General features: G+C 45.1%; 1 protein-coding gene across 1 annotated transcript in view; it reads right to left on the minus strand.

Moving 5' to 3' along the window:
• Nucleotides 1–1,653: 1,653 nt before the first annotated feature.
• The window catches only part of ENPP6 (ectonucleotide pyrophosphatase/phosphodiesterase 6), a 93,478-nt gene continuing 73,414 nt past the window's right edge, over nt 1,654–21,717 (minus strand). The window contains exons 6-8 of the mRNA XM_040966212.1: nt 19,444–19,581; nt 6,278–6,401; nt 1,654–2,108 (exon numbers count right to left, since the gene is read on the minus strand). Of these exons, the coding sequence (XP_040822146.1) occupies nt 1,900–2,108; nt 6,278–6,401; nt 19,444–19,581 (471 nt within the window). The 3' untranslated portion in view covers nt 1,654–1,899. The remainder of the gene's footprint in view (nt 2,109–6,277; nt 6,402–19,443; nt 19,582–21,717) is intronic.

The following is a 21,717-nucleotide window of genomic DNA, read 5'->3' on the forward strand; positions in this document are numbered from 1 at the left end:
ATTCATGATTCCTTTTGTCTCCTAATTCCCTTTATTGTTATTTTTTTTTACAGTGGAATAATTACACTTTGACAAACATCTGAAATTTTCTTATGTAACTGGAAGGATTGCAGCACTAGTGAAGGAGAACAGGACAGGAACTATAGGTGCAAGACACCACTTGTTTACAAGTCTTGATTTTGATGATTCACTTTTACATGGAGCGCTGGGATGTCTCTCTGAGTTGCTTCCTTGACCAGGAAGGGAAGCAAGCTCAGGGAATTTGCGAGAATGCCATCCTTCATAGGCAAAGAGCACAGAACAATGACGCCTACTTCCACAACTCCTGCCGGTGTTTGGAAAGTACTAATTTGCTTCCAGCCAGATAACAAAGGCTGATTTGCCTCCTTGCCAATTGATGTCATGATTTGCTGCAGCTTTTAAAATGTGTTACATAAGGTCTCAGAACTCTTTTGTGAAGACAAATTCAAGGGCTTAAAGCAGTGAATTTTTGACACTCAGATTCACGGTGCAGAGCTGGCTCTCCCAGCCTTCCTGAACTGGGACAAGCCTTAATGTCCACTCTTCAAGATGACACCATGTAAAGGCGACGACATCCTCAGGAGACCCAGTGTGTTGTTGCTTCCTACCTTCAAAGTCCCAATTACAGATCTGCTTCATTTAGTGCAAAGTCATTTTTTCCCCTAGTGCAAACTCGTTTTGAATGTAATGCTAGGATATATTCACAGATACTCCTCAGCCTGCAGTGGGGCACATGCTGACAGGTGTGCAGTGGAAGATGCACCGACTCCACCGACCCTACCAAATGTCTTAGTGGAACATCCTAGAGTGTGGGCTGTCTGCACCTTCCACCACTTTCTTGGGAATTCTGCTTCTTTCAAGGATACTCTTTGCAGCCACTGCTGCAGGATCAGCTTAGCAGTGAACTGAAATTTGGGCTGGTGCATGTATATTCCCACGAATAAGACACCCCTCTTCTTGCCGGTAATGGCATGCCAGGTATTGCCAACATCTACATTCTGCGGCAGGAGCCTAGACTGGCAGTAGTTGGAGGAAGCTTTCCCCAGGAAAACAGACTGGCAGGCAAGCCATCAGTCTACCCACAAAGCTCATACCACCCTGTACTACCAAGCCAATAGCCGGTGTTAGCTGTTCTGCTCCTCAAATGAGGAAGAAAGTTTTGGCATAGTCACACTTTGGAAGGGGATACCACTCGCCAGCTCTGTGAGTTCTGCCCTGAGTGAATATATATGATTGATCTCTGCTAAGATACGTAAGGAATGTTCTGTGTGAGACTTGGTAACGAGTTGTATAAGGGTTTTTTGGGGATGGAAGGAACAGTACAGGATTCCAGCCACAGTTATCAAGGATGGCTCCTGGGTGTGTAGTTTGTGCAAGGCAGGTCAGAAAAAGCCACAGGATGACCATGTGAGAGACAGTCAAAGTTTGGTTGCTATGGAAACAGGTCACTGTTCTGATGGCTCATTCTGAGAAACCATATGAAAAGAAAGGCAAAAACTGTGTACAAGTGTTCTTTAAAAGGTTTGTGGGGAAATGGAGGTAAAAGAGCAGTTTATTTGGTGGAAACCATTTTGAAATCCACGCATAGTTTTTTGTTTTGTTTTGTTTTTTTGTAACACATTTTTTCATCAACCTTTGGAAGATCCCATACAAATGAAAAAACAAGACTTTTCCTACCTTCAGGGGAAAAATATTGAGTTTTTCTTTTATAAGAAGTAGGGACTTCTGTCGATGGAATCATCCTAGAATCCAATATGTGCAGTATATGTGGCCTTGATTGTGTTAATGAAGCAATCATTCTCACATAACACGAACATCATTTCGTAAAGCAAGTGTTGGAGACTTGCTGACAGCGTGTTGGACCAGCACTGCAAACAGTTACACCAACAGTAAGAGGAGAAGCAAGGCCAGCAGCACACAGCCTCTCTGCTGGGCTGCCGGGGCTGCGCTGGCCTGGCCCTTCAGCATGCACATCACCCGGGACCAGGACCCGTTATTGGGCAGTGGGGTGATGCCTGCCACATGGCACATGACATTGTAGACATCCACTGATCTGATTGGAGCAGCTCTGAAGTCGGATTTGAAATCTGAAAGAGAAAAACACATGCATAGGGTATCAATTCACAGGGAGGAGAGGGGGTTGAATTACACTGTAGAAGAATTATGCTCAAGAAGCTTTGGATCAGAAAAGCTCCCCCAAAAGGGTGAAGTCAAGTGATGGAAAAGTTTGTGGAAGCATGTTTGGAAGGTACAGGTTATAAAAGAAGGTGGCTTTCAGTGGCTCCGTGTGCTTTTGTTCTTCCAAGAGTTCTCATGAAAACAGGTGGTTTGAAGGCTGTCAAGCCAAGTTTTCTTAGAACATAATCTTTACCATTGCTTGGCTAGAATGTGAGTACTTACTCTATAAAACAAATAACCAACATATATTCCACAACTGTCAGGATTGAATTCTACTCCCCGAATTACAGACATGGAAAAAAAAAGTTATGAGAGAATTCAAAAAGTTCACTGAAAATAAAATTTTAAAACTTGTTTATTTTGGTGTGAAATTTTGGAAGCCAGGGATAACATTTTCATAATATGCACTTCCCATGAACTTTTTGAAGACCCTGCATAAGCACGGTTTTCATGTATTTTTATTCCAAATGAAACTTACCTTAAATTTTTAAAGAATGTATTTATTCCAGAGGCAGAGTGACAGATAGAGGAAGAGATAGGTGAAAAGATGCCCCACCTGCAAGTTCACTCCCTAAACACCTGCAATGGCCAGAGGGTGCTAAAACTTAGATCTGGGAACCCAGTCCCCGTCTCCAAGTGGGCTGCAGTAACTCACATTCTCAAGCCATCACTGCTGTCTCCTGGCATTCACATTAGCAGGAGGCTGGAGTTGGGAGTCAGGACCAGGTAGCCAGCCACAGCACTCCACCCCGGACTCGGGTGTTCTAGCCAGTGCCTTTTCGCCTAGCCCAAACTCTTACCCATAAACTTACTCTTAGATTATATTTCCCATCACCTTTTTAAAGTACTCCAGTATATTCATAAAACTGCCACACAGTATGTTTAGGTGCTGGGCAATGTCCTAGTTATTGGCTTTGCTCACTTTAGATAACTGAAGTTGAATTCAGAAGAAAAAGACTCACGGAGTCCCTCACCAACCTGTAGCTACTTACTAGCCTGGCATGCAAAATGGTTCAATCAGTAATGGCTATGATTTTAACAAACGTGAAGAACACATGCTCACCAAAGACAAATTATAGCTTGGAAAGTTTTTGCCTTATGAGTTATTTGAAGGGTTCACCTTTTTTTTTAGAGTAGGAAATATAATGACCCGTACCGATTCAGGATTAAAAAAGAATCACCAAAATGTATAACATGCCTGCAGAGTATGTATAATTTGCCCCATGTTCCCAGTTCTTCTCTATATGAAGGCAAGTGATACAATTAGATGAAAGGGTTTCCCTTCCCACGGGCATGAGAAATCCATAGAGAGGTGGTCCCAGTGGGACGGAAGCAACTCCTCCTTATATTTAGATTTCCCCCATGTGGCCCGGGTGTGACATTCTTCCTGCCTACCAGATGTAGCCACAGCTTCATCACCTGTGTAGGTGTGAGGGCATGTGAGATGGCATATGGTAGAAAAACTCAGATGTTTTTCTCTAACCTTCAAAAACCCACTTCTTTAACCCTTTTTAGGAAAAACTAACCTCAAATTCTTCAGACACAAGTCTTAACAAAGGTCGACATCATAAAAGCCAAAATACATGCATGGAAGCAGGAAAAAGAATTTGATCTTTTTTTCTCTCCCATCCTATCAAGTTCATGCTTTGCTGTGCAGCAGAGATGGGAGTAGAAATGTTTCTAGGCTGGAATGGAAGCTTCTAGAAAGTTCCTGAACAGCAAAATAGTGCCTGACCTAAGCTGAGAAGTACCAGACAAGTTCCAGCAACTCAAGATGGCTTTCCAAACCTGAATGAAAAGGCCAACTTACTCCGTTGGGCTTAAGGTATTTTTAAAAAGATATATTAAAAATATCTCCTAAAGAGAGAAGACTCAGATGTCCGTTGTGCCTGGCCACCCTGAGCTGCTTTCTGAGTGGGCTTGCTGGCTCCCAGACAGCTGAATCACACTCCTACTGTCTTATCTTGAATGTGGAGTTCTCCAGGGCAAGATTAGGTTGTTCAAATTAGAAGCTGGGATTACTCAGAGAGAGGCTATCTCTAGAATTACTTTGCTCTCTCGGCACTGGACTGGACGTCCTGGCTTCCATGGTTGCATCTGGGCAGCCACAGAGCTGCCCAGTCTTCTGTTCAGCAAGCAGCATATGCAATTAATCAGGAGGATGCACCTTTATCTCCTTGTGCAGCTAGATAGCTATTAAAGGCCTTGCTCTTAAATTTTCTTCCGAGTAAACAGTCAGTGCATAAAGCTATTTAATCTTTCATGAGAATTGGAGCCAGAAACGTGATGGTTTGAGGAAGGCTCTCAAGGCAGTATCTGCCTGGAAACATTTTGCAATTAGACCAGCCCACTTTCATCAGGGATTGCCTTTCTGTCTGTGAAAGATGGAAAGCTTTTCGTTTTCAAGAGGTATAGGGTGGCATAGGATGCAGGCTGGGGTTTGGGGATAAATTCTCCCCTACTGAGTGTAAGCCAATGGAGCTTTGGGTACTTTGTTGGAATGGTTGATGTGGGGCTAGGTGCTCTTGCTCATCTGTGCTCCCTTAATAGACAATGGCTTTGCATTCAAACTTTTGTTCTCTTCTGAAAAGGAGGCGGCCATGGTTTTGAGTGAAAGCCCTGCTGAATCATGCTCTCCCATAGAAAGGCCATAGCCTTCTAAGATCGCCAACCTGATCTAGCAGTTGATATCAACCTAGTCCTCAAGATCCAATTCCTAAACCATCTGACTTATAAACTCTGCATATTTCAGCTGGGTCCTGGCTGACAGGAGCGCCTGACAGTTCATATTGGCTAATAGCTGTATGCTCAAGCATCCTGTGAACTTTTGCTTAGGCCACTGTCAAGAACTCAGTACTCTACAAATAGGTACTGTTTGTGGGTTCTGATAGTCACTCTGGGACTTGGGATCCTGGGCCACATGGAGGAAAGGATTGGGTCAATGTGTTCCCTAAGCATTGGCTCCCAGTGGCACCAGGCAAGTGGCAGACACCAACACTTCATTGTTGTTAATAGCGACCCTATGGTAGGTGGAGTAAAACAGAGCCAACCCAAGAAGATGAGCTGATACATACCTTTGTTCTTGCTAGCTCAAAGAACAGAGACGAACTTGTAGACCTGGCGTTTCACCTCTATTTTGGAAGGAAAGCATGGGCTTTCATGGGCTAGACCAGTTTGACCAAATACAGGAAAGGGCATTTACCATATAGATATCAGGGTAAGTTTATTATATTTGATTAAGGGAGAGGGGGTGGAACAGCAGTAGGAAGAGTAGCTCATGAACAAGTTGACTGGTGCTTAATGGTTGTTGAATGCATTTTCTTCCCCTGGGCAATCTTTTTTCAAAGAAGGTGGTGTTGAGGTAGGTGATAGTATGGTCTTTTGAGGGTTTGTTAAACTTTTTGCAAGGTGTGAATTTATAGTGCTCCTTCAGTTAGATCAAATGACAAAACTGGCCCTTCCCGTCTCCTTTCTGTGCAAGCAGAAGGGATTAATCTGATCAAGAAAGGCAGAGCCAATTTACTTCCCATAGAGACACACTGAGTCTTCTGGCTCATGCTCAAAGTTAGGCTTGAAGTCCCTTCCAAGGCTGCCTTTGAGTTTGTCACAGCTTCTGGTTGGGCCCTAAACCCAATGAACCCCCATAGGGTGGCCCAGACTGCAAGAGACTCTAGGAGAATCAGCCCTTCGAAGCCATCACATCCACTCGAAGACTCACAGCTGTCAGCAGCCAGGACCCAAACAGCTTTCCTGGACATCAGCTAGCTGTGAAATAACATTTTGATGAATTAAGTAAAAAATGAATCACACACATGTGGAATACATTTTCTTCATTGCACTCAGGATTTAAAATTTACAAGGAAAAGTATTTGGCCACATTTGCCAAACCCAAGAAGCATTTGAAAGGCAGCCAGCCAAAGAGGTTTCATGGAGACCGGCTGGGTTTGCTCAGTCAGCTCTGCTCATAAAGAGGCTCCATAAAGAAGTCACTGCAGCCTTTCCTGGCACCATTAGCCCCTGTTCGAGAGACTTCCCCGGGAGGAGCTGATGGAGCGCCTCAGACCCATGCCTTGCCTACCTGGGCCAAAGGCCAGGAAGATGCCTCTCATGTCCATGAGCTCATTGTCGTACCCGTGCCAGCCACGCTGCCAGCCTTCCCTCTTACCCGTGCTGTTCATCCAAAATGGAAGCAACTCTCGTTTCTGAAATCAAGCAAAAAGATAATGTCACCCTGGGTCTCAACAACTGTGGCAAGTGGCCATCTAGTCCACATGGCCACCTGGGGTGGACAGCTTTCTCCCAGAGTTTCTGACTGGAGTCATCCACTCTGTACTGTGCCACTTCTACTCTAAATGATTGTGACTCCTGGCGACAACCCATTGAATTGCTGAGGAGCTCTAGTTACATTATTTCTTTGGAAGACCCATTTCTTTATTTGGAGACGAGAAGGAGAGTGAGAAAAATCTCATATCCATTGGTTGATCCCCACAAAGGTTTCAAAGGCTGCAGGAGCGAGATGCCTGGAGCTCCATCCAGGTCTACAACATAGGTGGCAAGAGCCATCCTCCACTGCTTTCTTAGACACATTAGCAGGGAGCTAGATCGAAAACAGAGCAATCAGGATGTGAGCCAGTGTTCCTATGAGGGATACCAGCATAGCAGGCTTCAGCTTAACTCGCTACCCAACACCAGCCACAGGAGTGGTTTTCTGATACTGAACTGAAGTATAGCATGTTAGAAACACAAGGAAAATTAAAGTGTACCTGTGTTTATATACCTGCATATATATATCACATATCTTTGTCACAGTTCTTGGTACAGAGCTCCTGAAAACCCTTGAACTTTCCTGAGTGACAGGAATAATCTTTTGTTATTCATAATAAGCCCCTTTCAACTAGACCTGAGTGTATGCTGAGATGGTAACTGATTAGAGGCTAGAAGACTTCCGCACTGCACTGGAGCTGGTAGCCAGGATAACCAACTGCGTGGCTCCAAGGGCTGGAACTTTCAACTTCAGTCCCCAATGCCTACAAAGAACAGGGACTAGAGATGGAGTTCAAACCTGTGATGGTGATTTAATCACTCGTGCCTATGCAATGAATGCTATATCAAAACCCTACAATGGTAGAATACAGGCAGTCTCCAGGGAGCAGACGTTGGACACTTCTTACCTTCCCTATTTTGTCACACATATTCTTTCCATTGGGCTGCTTCTCAGTGGTATTCTGGGTAATAAAAGCCATAGACACAGTGAGTTCTGTGATTTGTCCTTGTAAGTCATAAAACCAGCGGAGATTGTGGGGAGGGTGGTATGAGAATCCTCACATTTGTAGTCCAATCAGACACAAGAGCTGGTAGCCTGGGCACCTGCACCACACCTGCTGTCCATTTGGGGGCAGTCTTGGGGTACTGAGCTTCCTAAACTGTGCGCCTTTAACTCTGGGTGTTCATGTCTAAAGCATGGGGAATGGGAGAACACGCAGCTAATGTTGGGGAAAACTGCCATCTTCTTTCACTAGTAACTGAAACCCAGTGGGGGCCCAGTCCACTCCCAGCCTTTCTGTCTCAAAAGCAACTTGGTCACTGGAAATCAGGACCTGAAGATGGCACGCATGTTTCCTTCATCCAGGTCTTGCTTCTATTTCCCTCAACTACTTAGCATGACTTCCAGAACCATCACCTTCTGTTGCCTTGCCTCCTTTCAAAATGAAATGTTCCTATGCTACAAGACACTTGCATTTTACAAGGCCAGGGACTTCCAGAAGGTTTTGTGACTCCTGGGGACTCTGCAGCCAGTAAAGCAGACAGCCCTGGTCAAGCAACACAGACCAGGCATTCGTTTCTGACACTCCAATTCCCTCTTCAAACACTGCAGATGAAAATGAGTGACTGTGATGAATGTGTAGATTCAAAAGAGCTAAACTACCAACAATTTACAGGTTGTATGACAAGTAGTATTGCCATGGGATGCCTGAGCCAATACAATTAATCAGAAATGACCACAACAGTTGCTTTAATTGTGACAACATTCCAGTGTGGGTGGCATTTGTAGTCACAGGAAGGGCACAGAGTGGTGAAATGACTTTTAGAGTCACACAGCTGGAAAGAAGGAAGGCTGGGTTTTTATGGAACCCAGGAAGTGCACCTGTGGATTCTTGGGCACTCACACAACCCCACAATCACAGGGGTGTTCCTGCTGGAACTAGATAGTGAGATTTCTCCTGCCCCATGTCTCTATCCACCAATTGTAGTCAGGTTCATTGTGTAAGGAATCTTGCAGAAGTCCACAAAAATGCATGCTATGGAAGCAACATGCATGATTTAAAAAACTTTTTTCACCAAAATAAAGTTGCCTTCTAATTCCCTCTTTGCATAAACCTTTCAGAGTACCCTCAAATAAAGATGAGATGTCAGAATTGGAGAAGCATGAGGTTAAAACCCAATTCTGGCTCCGGGATACTGGCAACTGATCCTCTCCGTGTTCAGGTTTCCTTGCTGGCTCTGGGGAGGATAGCATGATGCTCACAGGGACCCTGGAGGATGGCATGACCAGGTGCTCTGTACCTGACACACAATAGGTGCTCAGTGAAAACGGCTGTGGTCTGGTCACCAGATGCCACTGCCGTGGGGCGAGGCACCCTGGTGTGAGGCTGAACTCCACTTTGCTTATTTAGCTGTCATATCACATTGCACACCCATCCGGTCTCACCCCATAAATTGCTCTCAAGCATTGCTGCTTTCCAAATCGCACTATTTCATTGACTCCCCATTTCCTGCATTTCCAGCACCCTGGCCTTCCGTTCCAGCTGCAGCTTGTCCTTTCCATGGGAAACTTCTTGCATGTCTTCTTCTTACCCTGTTTTTTGTTCTCTAGCTCTGCATGGCGACGAGTGCAACACGCCCCGGTTTAGCTTCGTCAGCTCTTTTTCACGTGCTGCTCTGCCTCTCACTGCCTACGAGGTGGGGAGTCCTAAAGCACGGCGTGGAACGTTTTTGCCGTTAATGACTTAACTCATGAGGAGCTACATGGACGGCGTGCATCCTGTGACAACGAGTCAGAGAGAGTGAGGATGAATTGCCTGATTTTAAAAGGTACAGTCTAAAAAATTAGAGTTGTTTATTCCATAAATAGGCACACACAATGAAAATCTTAGCCTGGAAGGCAATATAGAATCTGTCTGATCATCAGAAAATCCACTAGTTATTGTTAAAATGACAAGTTTCCCCAGCCAAATAACTCTTCTTATTGATTAACACACACACAGACACACACACACTCAAAACTGGCTGGCAATGTGAGACAGTTATTTTGTTCAATTGACTGAGTGGATTATGCTACACGCACAGTGTTAATTTCACAATGGTGCAGTGATTGTCTTCCTCTGCTTCTCCCGGCGACTTCTGGCGTCTTCGTGAGCTGCTCCATGCTACCCTTCCAAGGGCACACACAAGAGGCCTTAACCTTGACTGTGTCACCCACCACTCAAGCTACCTGTAGGTGAGCTGACCCTGTCCCAGACTGGTGGGCTGCTACATAGTGCCACCTAGTGACATCCCGAGGGAGGTGCTTGGGTCTTCTACACATGACCAAACAAGAAGCCAGCTTAGAGGGTGGTTTTGTGTGTGTATGGGGAGTGGGCAACCATAATAAGGCCTCTATAGGACATCCCTGAGCAATGCCAGGCCCATGACCCAGGAGCCCTGGCATTGCTCAGAGCAGTCCCAGGCTCACAGAGTGGACATGAGGTGTGTGGGAGAGCATTGCCCCCAGACTGGTTGGATCAATCCTACCGGCCTTCCCCTAGCTCATGGCCAGTACCAAACTCTCTGCTGGGCTCTGGGGTGGGGGCTGAGGTTGCAGCTTCTGGGTGTTGACTCTGGCCCTGGGGGCATGTGGCTGCAAGAGAGCAGAAAGAACCTGTTGGGGTGGGGTTGGGGGATGAGCCTGTGGGGACAGGACTGTGTGAGTGCCCCTGTGCATGAACATACATGTGCATGTGTGTGTGTGTTCATGTATGTGTGGTAGGAAAGGAAAGGTACTCCACAGAGGAGGTGAGGTGGGATATGAAGTCTAGGTCAGGGGCAGGCCTGACACTTAGAGGAACCTGGGAGGTCAGGTACTCTTGATATTACCCAAGATGAGAAAGGAAGCTCTTGATAAGGCTGCATCAGCAGGAGATCCTAGGGGCTTTTTATTCTCAGTGACCGGCTGGGGTGTGGCTCATCTGGTGGGCTGTGCAGCAGTCCTGGTGGGGGGCTGGGAGGCTTGATGGGGTGCACTATTGAATTTCAAAGCTAAGACAACCTCAGGTAAGCTGGGACTACTTGGACACTCTAAAACCACCATGAACCGAACTTACCACTTCACCCAGTGTGATCCGCTCAGCACTTCCCATTGCCTTCCAGAATGAATTACCCAATCTGCCGGTTCATTCAACAGGCCCAGAAATCAGCAGTACCATGCCAGGAACCACTTGAGAGCTGGTTGTTTGATGTGTAGACACAGGTACCTGTGTTTGGGGGGTCTGCGTGCTAGTCCCAGCAGCTCACCATGATAGCACTTAGCAGAAGTTTGCTTTCCTTTGAAAAGCCAGAGAGCATCTAGACTAAGTCCTGGTCCCTACCTCTATGGCACTAACAAATAGGAAACGTAGCTTTCATTCCTTCCCCTCAAATGGGAAGCCCACCTGAGCCCTTGCTGGGATCCAGCTCTTTGAATTTGCTATTTCAGGACTCCTTTGTGAGGCACAGGAAGTGCGATGTGGGGGTCAGTGGGGAATGAGAGTAGAGGCTGAAGGATCGATCAGACAACTGGAAAAAGTAGGAAGCAACCCAAATAGTCTATGATATTTATTTCCTGTCTTTGCACATGCACAGGCATCTGCTTTGGCCAACTCTCCATATGTCCCCTTGTTTTGTGTGGTTGCATTCTGGGAGTTCATTAACACGTGAGTTCATTTCTCACTCCCTCCTATGGTTTCTCTTAAGCCTCCAAGGAGGAGGAGGGCCAGCAGCTGCTGGGATGACATCTAACCCACAGCTCTTGTCACGAGTCCCCAAACAACTTTTGAAAGGGAAGCTGAGGCTGCTGGAAACCATCCCTACTGGATTTGCCCCTGGTCCATTGGAGCTGCTTCGTATTGTTCTCCTGGGTGATTTTCCTCTGCTTTTCCTCCCAGAAAGGCTGCAGAAGTAGCACCCCACCATGAATTGGAAGCCCTTACCACCTGCCTTGCTGGCTTCCAAGCTTGACTGTGCACAGGTTGCCCTGAGCTTATCCTGGGTCTCACTCTTGGATATTTGTGTTTTTTAGAATCTCTTCCAAGAGCCTGGGACGTGGCAGCAGGCATGGAAGCCATTCATCCAGCATTTATCATGTCCTACTCTAGATGGGTGATTATGGGTCCTTTTCTGAGGATGCTGCTTATTTATACTGACGACCATCCTGAAGTCAGACACTGCGTCTTCCATTCCTTAGTAAGGCCCTGAGCAAGTAGCATGGACTGCTTTTCTAGGGGTCCCCTGGGCCCCTGTGATGGCAGAATCAGACACAGCTCTGACCCAGAGCTGCGTTGCAATGGGCTTTTTCCAGCTGGCATTGGTGCATACCCAGGGCCAACTGATTGGTAAACATTTCAACTACTACTCCACTTTCAAACATGAAAAGCATAATTCTCGCAAGCTTCCCTGTTTTCTCCTTGAGTCCTCTCAATGGGTCCATAGGGCACTGGGGAACACCGTTAAAATCTGGTTAGATGAAAATAAATCCAAGGTGTGTCAGGAGCTTACAAAATAAATTGACTGCATTTCCATGAGATGTGGTTGTCATATCAGAAGCCTCTCTCTTCCCACAAACATAGTAAACTCCTGTCAGTAGCCCAGGCTGAGAGACACCTAACCATGATCAGGCAGGGAAGGCTTTAGTGAAAACATCTGTGTCATGACGATAGGTTGGCTGGTTTGGTGGTCAAACTACCAAGGTTAAGGCTGAGCTCTAATTTCTAGTGCCAACCATAATTTCTCTAATTCTGTAGCCTTGCTGGTTCAACTGGCCTCCAAAGAGCCTTGCTCTCTGTGCAAGTCCTCAAGGGCTCCCAGAGATGAAGACTATGGACCTTCGATCCGGCTCTGCCACCCACTACAACAAAGAGCTACCGTTTTCTTTCACCACTTTCCTCATTTAATGGCTTGGCTTTGGGCCCCTGGTCTGATCCTGGGAGCCTCTTGCCACCCACAGTGTGAACCTTGACATGAAGAGTGCCAGGAAGCAGCAGCAGCAGGATCAAGAGGACCAGCAGTCCTCGGAGCAGAGCAGTCTTGCAAGGCAGTAGGCAGGGGACAAGCTTGCTTTTCCTTCTCCCCAGGATCACGTAGTTTGAAATGGGCCAAGTGGGGGAGGAGGGTATGTGTGTGCTCCCAGACAGCTCACACAGACGACCCTAATCACCACCAGAAAGCAGGCAGCTTCCAGCACTCGGCATCTGACTTCCTGAAGCTCAATTAGCTGGGCCTGGTCGATACCACTGGAGCTGCCACGAAAACTCAGAAGCCGTGTTTGCCAGATTGTCTTGATTTCCCCAAATATTTTGGGTCCATGCCTAACTGCCATTCAACCACAGGCTTGAGAATTGAGCTTGGCATTTCATATCCTTTGCCAGTTTTCAAAATAAATCTTTCCTCTGGAGAAAAATATTGGCCTCCCTTAGAAGCTTGGGCCTGAATTTACTGCCTTTCTCTCAACTCAGACAGGAGTCCAGGAAATCCACAATGAAGGACCATGTTTCACCATCTTTTACTGGCTGCATCCTGCCTTTGGAGTGTGATGCATGAATCAGATGGACACTATCTGCAGAAGACATGGGAATTAGCCCTTGGAAGCTTGGTGAGGGCCAGAGGGAATAATGTGTCCAAGCTAGCAGAATTGCTGTTACTGCTTCCCACACCTTTTTCCTGTTGAAATCTCTTCTAGGGTTTCTAATAATTAGCCAGAAGCCACCATTGAAACTTTCCCATCTATTTCATCAGCAGCTGGTTGACAAACCTATGAAGTGAACAACTGTCAGTAACTAATCTAGAATCAACTGCCAAGATATTTCCTAATGAGTTCATTCTATTAGCTTGGAGTGAGACTCTGCTGTGTACAATGATGGGAAACAAAGAGCAGGATCCAGATGCCTACCTTTCAGAAGCGTCTAACTCAGGAGAGTCCAAAACCCAACAAGTACATCACCAGGGAGAGTGATTTGGAATCCCACAGAAATTCCAAGGCAGGGAGAATCAGGGATTTGATGGGTGTTCCATGGGAGAGCAGGATTTTGAGTTGAGTTGTGAAGGATATACAGGAGCTGCAAAGATGAGGGCATCCCCGGGTCTCTATTGACTATTTATTGGGCTGATTGAAGTTATCTTGCAAATGCCCAGTTACCTGTTCTTGGCTGTTTAGTTCACAACACTGAAGTCTGAGGAGGTATTTTGATAAGCATGAACATGTTGGTTCAAATATCTGCAAATCAGTCTTGCTGGCAAGGTGAAAAGAGATAGCTGAAGGAGGCCTGGTGGGTTGCTGGGCATTTGTCAGTGATTTTTTGCAGGATGGCATGAGCAGGAAAAGCAATAAAGGCTGGTGCTGGAACTCATGTTTCCGCTGAGTGGAGGGGCTGAGGCACTTCTTTTGACTCCAGGGAGAGCCAGACCCAGTTATTCATTGGGAGACATGGAATCAAAAATGCACTGAATGTTTTGATGAAATGTTTGATGGAGTTTGATGGTCTGTATGATTAATGTTATGTTTGGATTCAAATCCTGTTTATTTTTTAAGTCTAAAATTTGTACCTTTAGGCAGCACAACTACTATTCTGGGTCTCTATTTACTATGAAAATTGGACAATAGACAGAGATAGTAGCCAAGGAGTATTTAATTCAAGATAGCTGCTATGGTTATGACACCAGTGCCCAGAATGTTAAAAACATGTTTTACTTCTGATTTACTATCTTCAACATGAAAAACAACACATATATAAATTAAAATCTTTTGGAAATAGCCAGTGGTTTGTTCTAAAATTTCTAAAATTTGTTCTAAAATTTGTTCTAAAATTTCCAGGTATGATAAATGAAGGTTGTGTTTTACAACACCTTGCATTACCGATTAAAGGGGTCTAACATGGACAGTCTCTCTATTTAGTGAGTCAACGTAAGAAGTGTAAAAATATTTGCGGAACTAGTTGTGCATCTGTTTTTCTCATGAATTGTGACTTATGTTACTCTGAGGATTATGGATCTGTTCTGTCCCTATTGAAGTTGAACCCCCATGATGTAAAAGCAGAACCCAGCCTCTTGTCTGCCTCCCTTAGCCCAAGGTGTCTTTCCCTGTCCTCTATCAAAATGAATTCACTAATCAAATGGAGTGATCCAACTAACCTTACCAAGTTCTAATCGCCATACTCAAGGAGTCATTTGCTTCTCCAACAGATGACAACTTTGACAGTCAGTGTTGTCCTGGGGTGGTTTGTGTGGGGAATTCTGGGCAGAATAAAATTCTACTTTCACATAACCCTGGACCAACTGGAGCCCACCTGGCCATTGTGAATTCCCTAAAGAGCATCACTGACTAACCAAAAGAATGTTTCAAGCACTGTTGATTAACCAGGAACTTGGACATGAGCTGATCATACAACTCTCAGCCCTAGTTTCAATCTGTAACAACTTTCACCCTGAATTCTTAGGGAAGCCTGGGAATTAAGCAGTAGCCACCAGGCTCCTTATTCTGTGCCTTGCAATAAGTGGCTTGCCATGTGTTGGGTGAGCAGACCCAGTCTGGGGTTTCTACAGCAATGTCTCCAACTAGTTTGGGGTGTTGTGCAGCACCACTTTCAAACTTAATCTAAAACTCCTGGGCTTTCACACCCTTGCTTAGATGTGCAACCTTATCTCATGCTACTTGCCTTTCCATCCTCCACGTGTGGCCATCCACTCTAATATTTCAGTTCCTCTCATTCCTGAACCTTTCAAGCCTCAGAACCTTCAGGCATCCCTCATCTCTTATCTGGACAGCCACCCTGCTTTTCCTATTGGACCCACCCAAGGCATCTCTCAGGTTTCAGCCTCAAGGTCACCTTCTCAGAGAGGCCTTCCTCCCTTCTCGTTGAGGCCGAGTTCCCTCTTGCCCCACACACTCTTTCCTGAGCACTCCTGTTCCCATTACATTATGTCTTATTCTAAATACACAACTATGTATGTGTGTGGTGTGCATGGCTATTGCATATCTGACTCCTTCCTTAGCCCATAAACTCCAGGAAAACAGGGACTTCTGTATCTCCTTACTGTGAAACTGGAACCTTGCACGGGGGTATTGAACAAATATTTGTTGAGTTTGATACAAGAATTTTTTTTCAGACATATGGCCATTATACTTGAAAGAGTGAGTGTACATGAGCTTGGTGGAAGTTATCCTCGGTACTTCCCCAAGTTGCATTTCAATGTGTTGTTCCTGACTCTTTCAGATGCCAAGGACATTAAGCATCTGTGCACCTGACAGTTGCCTTAGACCCTGTGTCAGCTTGTTCTGCCCCAGCCCGTTTCCAAGTGCTCTTCCTGCCCATGCTGGTAGTGGGTGGTATGGGACAAGTGGCAGAGTGGCCACCTGAGGACCCCAGGAGTACAAGTGAGCAGCAGCAGTGGAATCCTCTTACACTGGACTCCAGTGCCAGGGGGAAGTGTGACTCCGGCAGAAAGGCACAAGGAATGGCCTTTCCTAGCATCCCTTATCCAGCCCTTGTGGTCTTGACAATCAAAACATGGCTGTTGAGGCAAGCTGGGGTTCAATCTCTTTAAACATAGCTTGTTCCCCTGAGACCATGAACATGCTCAGATGGGCGTTCTCACGGAAGAGGAGAGTTGATAAAGAACTCACAATTGGAAATGTAGCCTCTGTGCTCAGCAAAGCACAAGCCAGCCAGGAGGGCTGCCTGCTTCTCCATGGCAGCACCATAGTTACACCGGATAATGGTGCAATCCTAGGTGTCGGATAAAACCATTCTTTGTCTCGAGCTGTTTCCTTGACAGGTGACCAAAAGAAAAATAAAGCTCCGTTAAGCCTGCCTGTGGGTGCAGCTGCCTTAGAGTCTGCGAACTGTAAATTGGTGGCATAGAATTGATGTTTAAAAGATTAGTGGTATTTTGAGCGAAGAGGCCAAATCTTACATGTTAATGGCATGGCAGCTGCAGGGATAAGGAAGAGAGGTATGGTATTTTACTTTGTTGGTTGGTATTCTATTTTGTTGGCTTATGCCCAGCATCAACTTGCCTTGACTCAGCTGTTTGCAGAAAGCAAAGAGTAGATTCATCAGGCATTGAAACTCAGGCCCAGTGAGGCGGCTCAGGGCTGAGGTGGTCGTTGCAGATGGAAGTGTGACCCAGCACAAGAACATTGGCATTTGTACCATGGACCAGTGTGCAGATTATGTACAAAAGCACATCATTCTTTCACTACCATATGGGGAGAAATCGTGCAGAATGTGAGAGAATAATTGTTCAGACACTGAGCAGGAGCAAGGATATGGACTAATGTTCTGTACTCAAGAAAGTGTCATAAACAATACGATGATTTTTTAAAATTGTGCCATTGAGAAAAGAACGGACATTATGATTGGGGGGATTTTAAAATAAATAAACCTTTCATGTTAAAGTAGAATCAAAATGATCATTATACATAGGAGATCTTAAAAATAAGACTCCATAGAGTACTAAGACAAATGAAAATTGAACTCCTATATGACCCAGCAATTCCACTCCTGGGAATAGATCCAAAAGAAGTGAAACCTATATACAAGAAAGCAACCTGCATCCCTATATTCACAGCAGCACAATCCATAATAGTAAAGATGTGGAAACAACCTAGATGCCCATTGAAACAGGATTGCAAAAAGAAACCATGATACGTCTACTCAATGGAATGACATTCTGCCATAGAAAAGAATGAACTTCTGCCAAGTGGAAACCACTATGTTCAGTGAAGTAAGCCAATTTGAAAAGGACAAATATCGTATGTTCTCTCTGACATAAGGTAACCTTCATGCAAAAATACAAGACAAAAAGATATATAAGTAAACAAGTATACACTTATATTCTTATAAAGGAATGGTGCAATGGAGACTAGAATACTGGGAAACAAAAGAGAACTGTAGTATGCATCATCTTTACTTCCAAATAAAAGAATAACCCTCAATGAAACTGTTAAATACCTTGACAATAGTATACTAGATTCTTTATCGTTGCCTATACCTACAATGTCATGACACATGTAAATAGCAGAATGTCGGACTTGTGACTGCAGCTGAAAGACTATATTATTGTAAAATACAGGAGGAAAAGGAAGGGCAAGAGGGAGAAGGAAGAAAAGGAAGGATGTGTGGGATATACGTATACCTACCAAACTGTATAATGGATAATAATAATAATAAAAAATGTTGTAAAAAAAAAGAGCACTATAAATGGAAGGATAGGTGCAATTAGGCCAAGACACTCAGTTACAGAAAAAAAGGAACAGGAAGACATGTATGCTTCTCTCAAGACTTCAGGACAACGATCTTCCAGAAAAGTATCTGTGTTCCCATGGTCTAGATATCCTAAATTATGTTAACACACCTGCCAGCACTTTCCTGTCTTGACTGATGGCTGGGAAGTTTGCCATGACATGTGCATTTCGCTCTAGGTTGCACTTGATGTTTCCAGAGCAAACGATGCTCACAATATAGAGACTCTGAGATTAGAAACAAGAAACCAGGAGCTGGTCCTTTGGTGCAATGAGTTGAGTCTCCATGTGAGGCGCCAATGTCGTATTTGGGTGCCAGTTGGAGACCCAGTTGCTTCACTTCTGATCTCAGGAAAGTAGTGGAGGATGATCCAAGTCCTTGGGACCCTGAACCCATGTAGGAGACCCAGAGGAAACTCCTGGTTCCAGGCTTTAGCCCCGCTCAGTTCCAGCCATTGTGGCCATTTGGGGAATGAACCAAGAGGTGAAGATCTTTCTGTCTTTCCTTCTCTCTCTGTAACTCTGCCTTTTAAGTAACAATAAATGAACCTTTCTTTAAAAAGAAAAGAAATAAGAAGCCAGTAGATACTTAATTCAAGATAGCTGCTGTTATTACTGACAAGAACTTAAGCAAAGTTTTCTTGATGAATTTATTACCTAACAAGCATAACTCGATGTGTGTATCAACTGAAACTTTCAGAGAAGCAGTGGGAGGGGCACCCATGCAGATGACCCGCTTCTGCACATGTGTTCAGTGCAAGGTCCTCAGCTGTGGTTCTAGGAAGACCTCACTCCCTGTGTGCTTCCCACAAAATGATAAAGTTAGAAGTGTTTTGGTCCTCACATTGGGCAGCACCGGAGGGCAAAGGAAGCCTCTGGAAGATGTGCTGAACCAGAAGGCAGAGAGAGCCCTGGTCACTCTGTATCAGGCAGCTGACCTTCCCTCTGTTCTCAATTCCTTGGTGACTAGAGACCACTCTTTGAGGCTTCTCAAATAAATCCAAGTTCATGTCCCAGAGTCCCTATCTTCCCAGGACCCTGACTCCCAGTTACTTACTGATCTGACTTTGTGCTGATCATTACCTGCCTGCCTTCTGCAGGGTCCCTGTCGACTCTTAGATGTTAATATGGATGGTCTTCTCCTGCCCCCATCCCATCCTGTGCTTCTCTCAATCCCACAGTCTGCTTTAGATGCAACCTGCCCTTAGACTCATCTTATAAAAAGCCCACAGACAGCCTGAAAGATGGGGTCTTCCTGCTCTGGGCCAAGGTCAAGCTGGTAAACCTGGAGTCTGCCCACCCAAGGCAGTCAGGGTTCACGCCAAATGATGGATGAGCTTCTCAGTAAAGTCAGATTTGCAAACTAGGGGGCCTGGATCTCGGAGGTTTGGTTCCTGGATCCTTTCTCCAAAAGGTGCCTCTCCTTGCTTGTGCTTGGCCTGAAGCAAAGGCTTAACCTCCCAGTCATTGTAAGCCTAGGGAATTGAGTTAAAGCCCACTCGAGGGAATACCACCAGGCTGGAGCCACAAAGTCAAAACTGGGACTCCTGATGACATTTCTGATTATTTAAAGCAGGAAACAGGGACACAGACGACAAACCTGATACAAAAGACAGAAGCAGTATAAAAACTTATGTTGTGGAAGCTAGATACTTGCCATTTACCTGTGGAGAGAATTTGTGTAGTGAGCCAACTGCCTTGTATTTTGTAATTACCTCAGTTATGAACCACCCTTCATCGGCCACCAAAGTCAGAGGAGAGACAAATTTGCCTTTCTTGTAATAGAACCGGCTCGGGATGGCTTCCTTTTCATAGACAGTCATGTGTTCCACTCGGCTCAACTTGTTGTATACCTGCAAGCAAAAGCAAAGTGACCCACTGTGACATTGCCTTTCTACACTAGACAAAGCTACTTCACAAAGTTCGCAGCAAATGGAATGAAAAGATAAGTATATTTGGAAGTGCAAAAAAAAATCAAAAGTCATTCCTAGGTTTTTCCCAGCACATATTTTTCAGGAACTTTCTGAACCCCTTATGTGCCTGGATTGCAAAATATTTTTATACCAAAATATACATCTTTTAACTCTAGCTATCTGTAACTTTAAACAATATCTCTGTATATGAGTACTGCACCTGGGGAGGAGGAGACCTTTCAAGTCCAACTGAAGAAATTCTCAAAACGCCTGATAGATTTGACTGCATTAAAATGAGAAGCAGCTGTATCCCTCAGGAGATTGGCATGTTTATCTAACAAGGCTGGAAATATTAATAGAAACTCTAAGAAATGAACCTACACTGCAGGAGTATAATGAAAGAACCCTCGAACTTATGCTTGTAAGCGTGTGGAAAACTATGTACTGGAAACTGGAATAGTCCAAGTGCCCAGCAACTGGGAAATCCCAGAGGAATCCCAGGCCCAGAGGAATCCCAGTGTGGCTCTGCAGTGGAATATTACTTTGCAATGAAGATGAATGAGTAACAGAATCACAGCTACACATGCAGGCAAAATAACTGCTCAGGTCTCAGTTTGTGAGGGGGTCAACATGCTAATCCACCATCCTGTGGCACCAGCATTTCTTATGGGTGCCAGTTCATGTCCTGGCTGCTCTGCTTCCCATCCAGCTCCCTGTTTGTAGCCTGGGAAACAGTGGAGGATAACCCAAGTCCTTGGGCCTCTGTACCCAGGTGGAAGACCTGGAAGAGGCTCCTGACTTTGGATAGGCTTAGCTCTGGCCATGGTGGCCGTTTGAGGGAGTGACCAGTGGGTGGAAGACCTTCTCTGTCTCTTCTTCTTCCTGGAAATCTGCCTTTCCAATTAAAAAAAAAAAGTGAACTATAGAGGAACTCAGTCTGTGGCATAGCAGAATGCTGGCAATCCCATATTAGAGTGGGGTTCAAGTCCCAGGTGCTCCATTTGTGATCTAGCTTTATGCTGATGCATCTGGAAAAGCAGTGGAAGATGGCCCAAGTACTTGATTCCCTAATACCCATGTGGGAGACCAGGACGGAACCAGTCAATGAAAGATTTCCCTCTCTCCTCTCTGTTGTTCTTTCAAATAAGTAAGTAAATAAGTAAATAAAATATTTTTAAAAGAAGAAAAATGAAATCTGGGTTATTCTTGCCATATCATGTTCTAGTGCCTACAAAACTAAAATACAGATTTATGTAATTATGAAAAGAAGCGGCAACTCAAAATTTAGGACTGGCACCCTGGCGCAATGGATAAAGCTGATGCCTACACTGCTGGCACCCCATATGGGTGTCAACTGCAGTCTTGGCTATTCTACTTCTGATCTAGCTCCCTGCTAATGTGCCTGGGAAAATCAACAGAGGTTGGTTGAAGTGCCTTCGTCTATGCTATCCATGTCGTTGACCTGGATGAAACTCTACAGCTCCAGCTGCTGTAGTCATTGGAAGAGTTAATCAGCATAGGAAAGATCTCTCTCTTTCTGTGTCTGTCTCTCTCCCTGTTCTCTCTGCCCCATAAATCTGACTTTTAAATAAATATTTTAAAAAATATTTAGGACAGTGACTTCTTTTCCTAAAGATATATTTATTTTTGTTGCAAAGTCAGATATGTACAGAAAGGAGGAAAGACAGAGAGAAGCATCTTCTGCCCAATGCTTCACTCCCCGAGTGACTGCAATGGCCGGTGCTGTGCCGATCCGAAGCCAGGAACCCAGATCCTCTTCCGGGTCTCCCACATGGGTGCAGGGTCCCAAGGCTTTGGGCTGTTCTCGACTGCTTTCCCAGGCCACAAGCAGGGAGTTGGATGGGAAGTGGGGCAGCTGGGATTAGAACCAGCGCCCATATAGGATTCTAGCATGTTCAAGATGAGGACATCAGCCACTAGGCCACAGTGCTGGGCCCACAGTGGCTTCTTCTAAGGGAGTAGCAAAGGTGATGGGGTCCAGGAAGGACACGCAGGAGTTATTCCAGGGACTGAGAAGTTTCCAGTTTTTAAATATATAAGGAATATCAGGCTTCT

This window comes from Ochotona curzoniae, unplaced genomic scaffold (assembly GCF_017591425.1).
Source record: "Ochotona curzoniae isolate NIBS_2020 unplaced genomic scaffold, NIBS_Ocur_1.0 scaffold_4505, whole genome shotgun sequence".
Taxonomy (NCBI): domain Eukaryota; kingdom Metazoa; phylum Chordata; class Mammalia; order Lagomorpha; family Ochotonidae; genus Ochotona; species Ochotona curzoniae.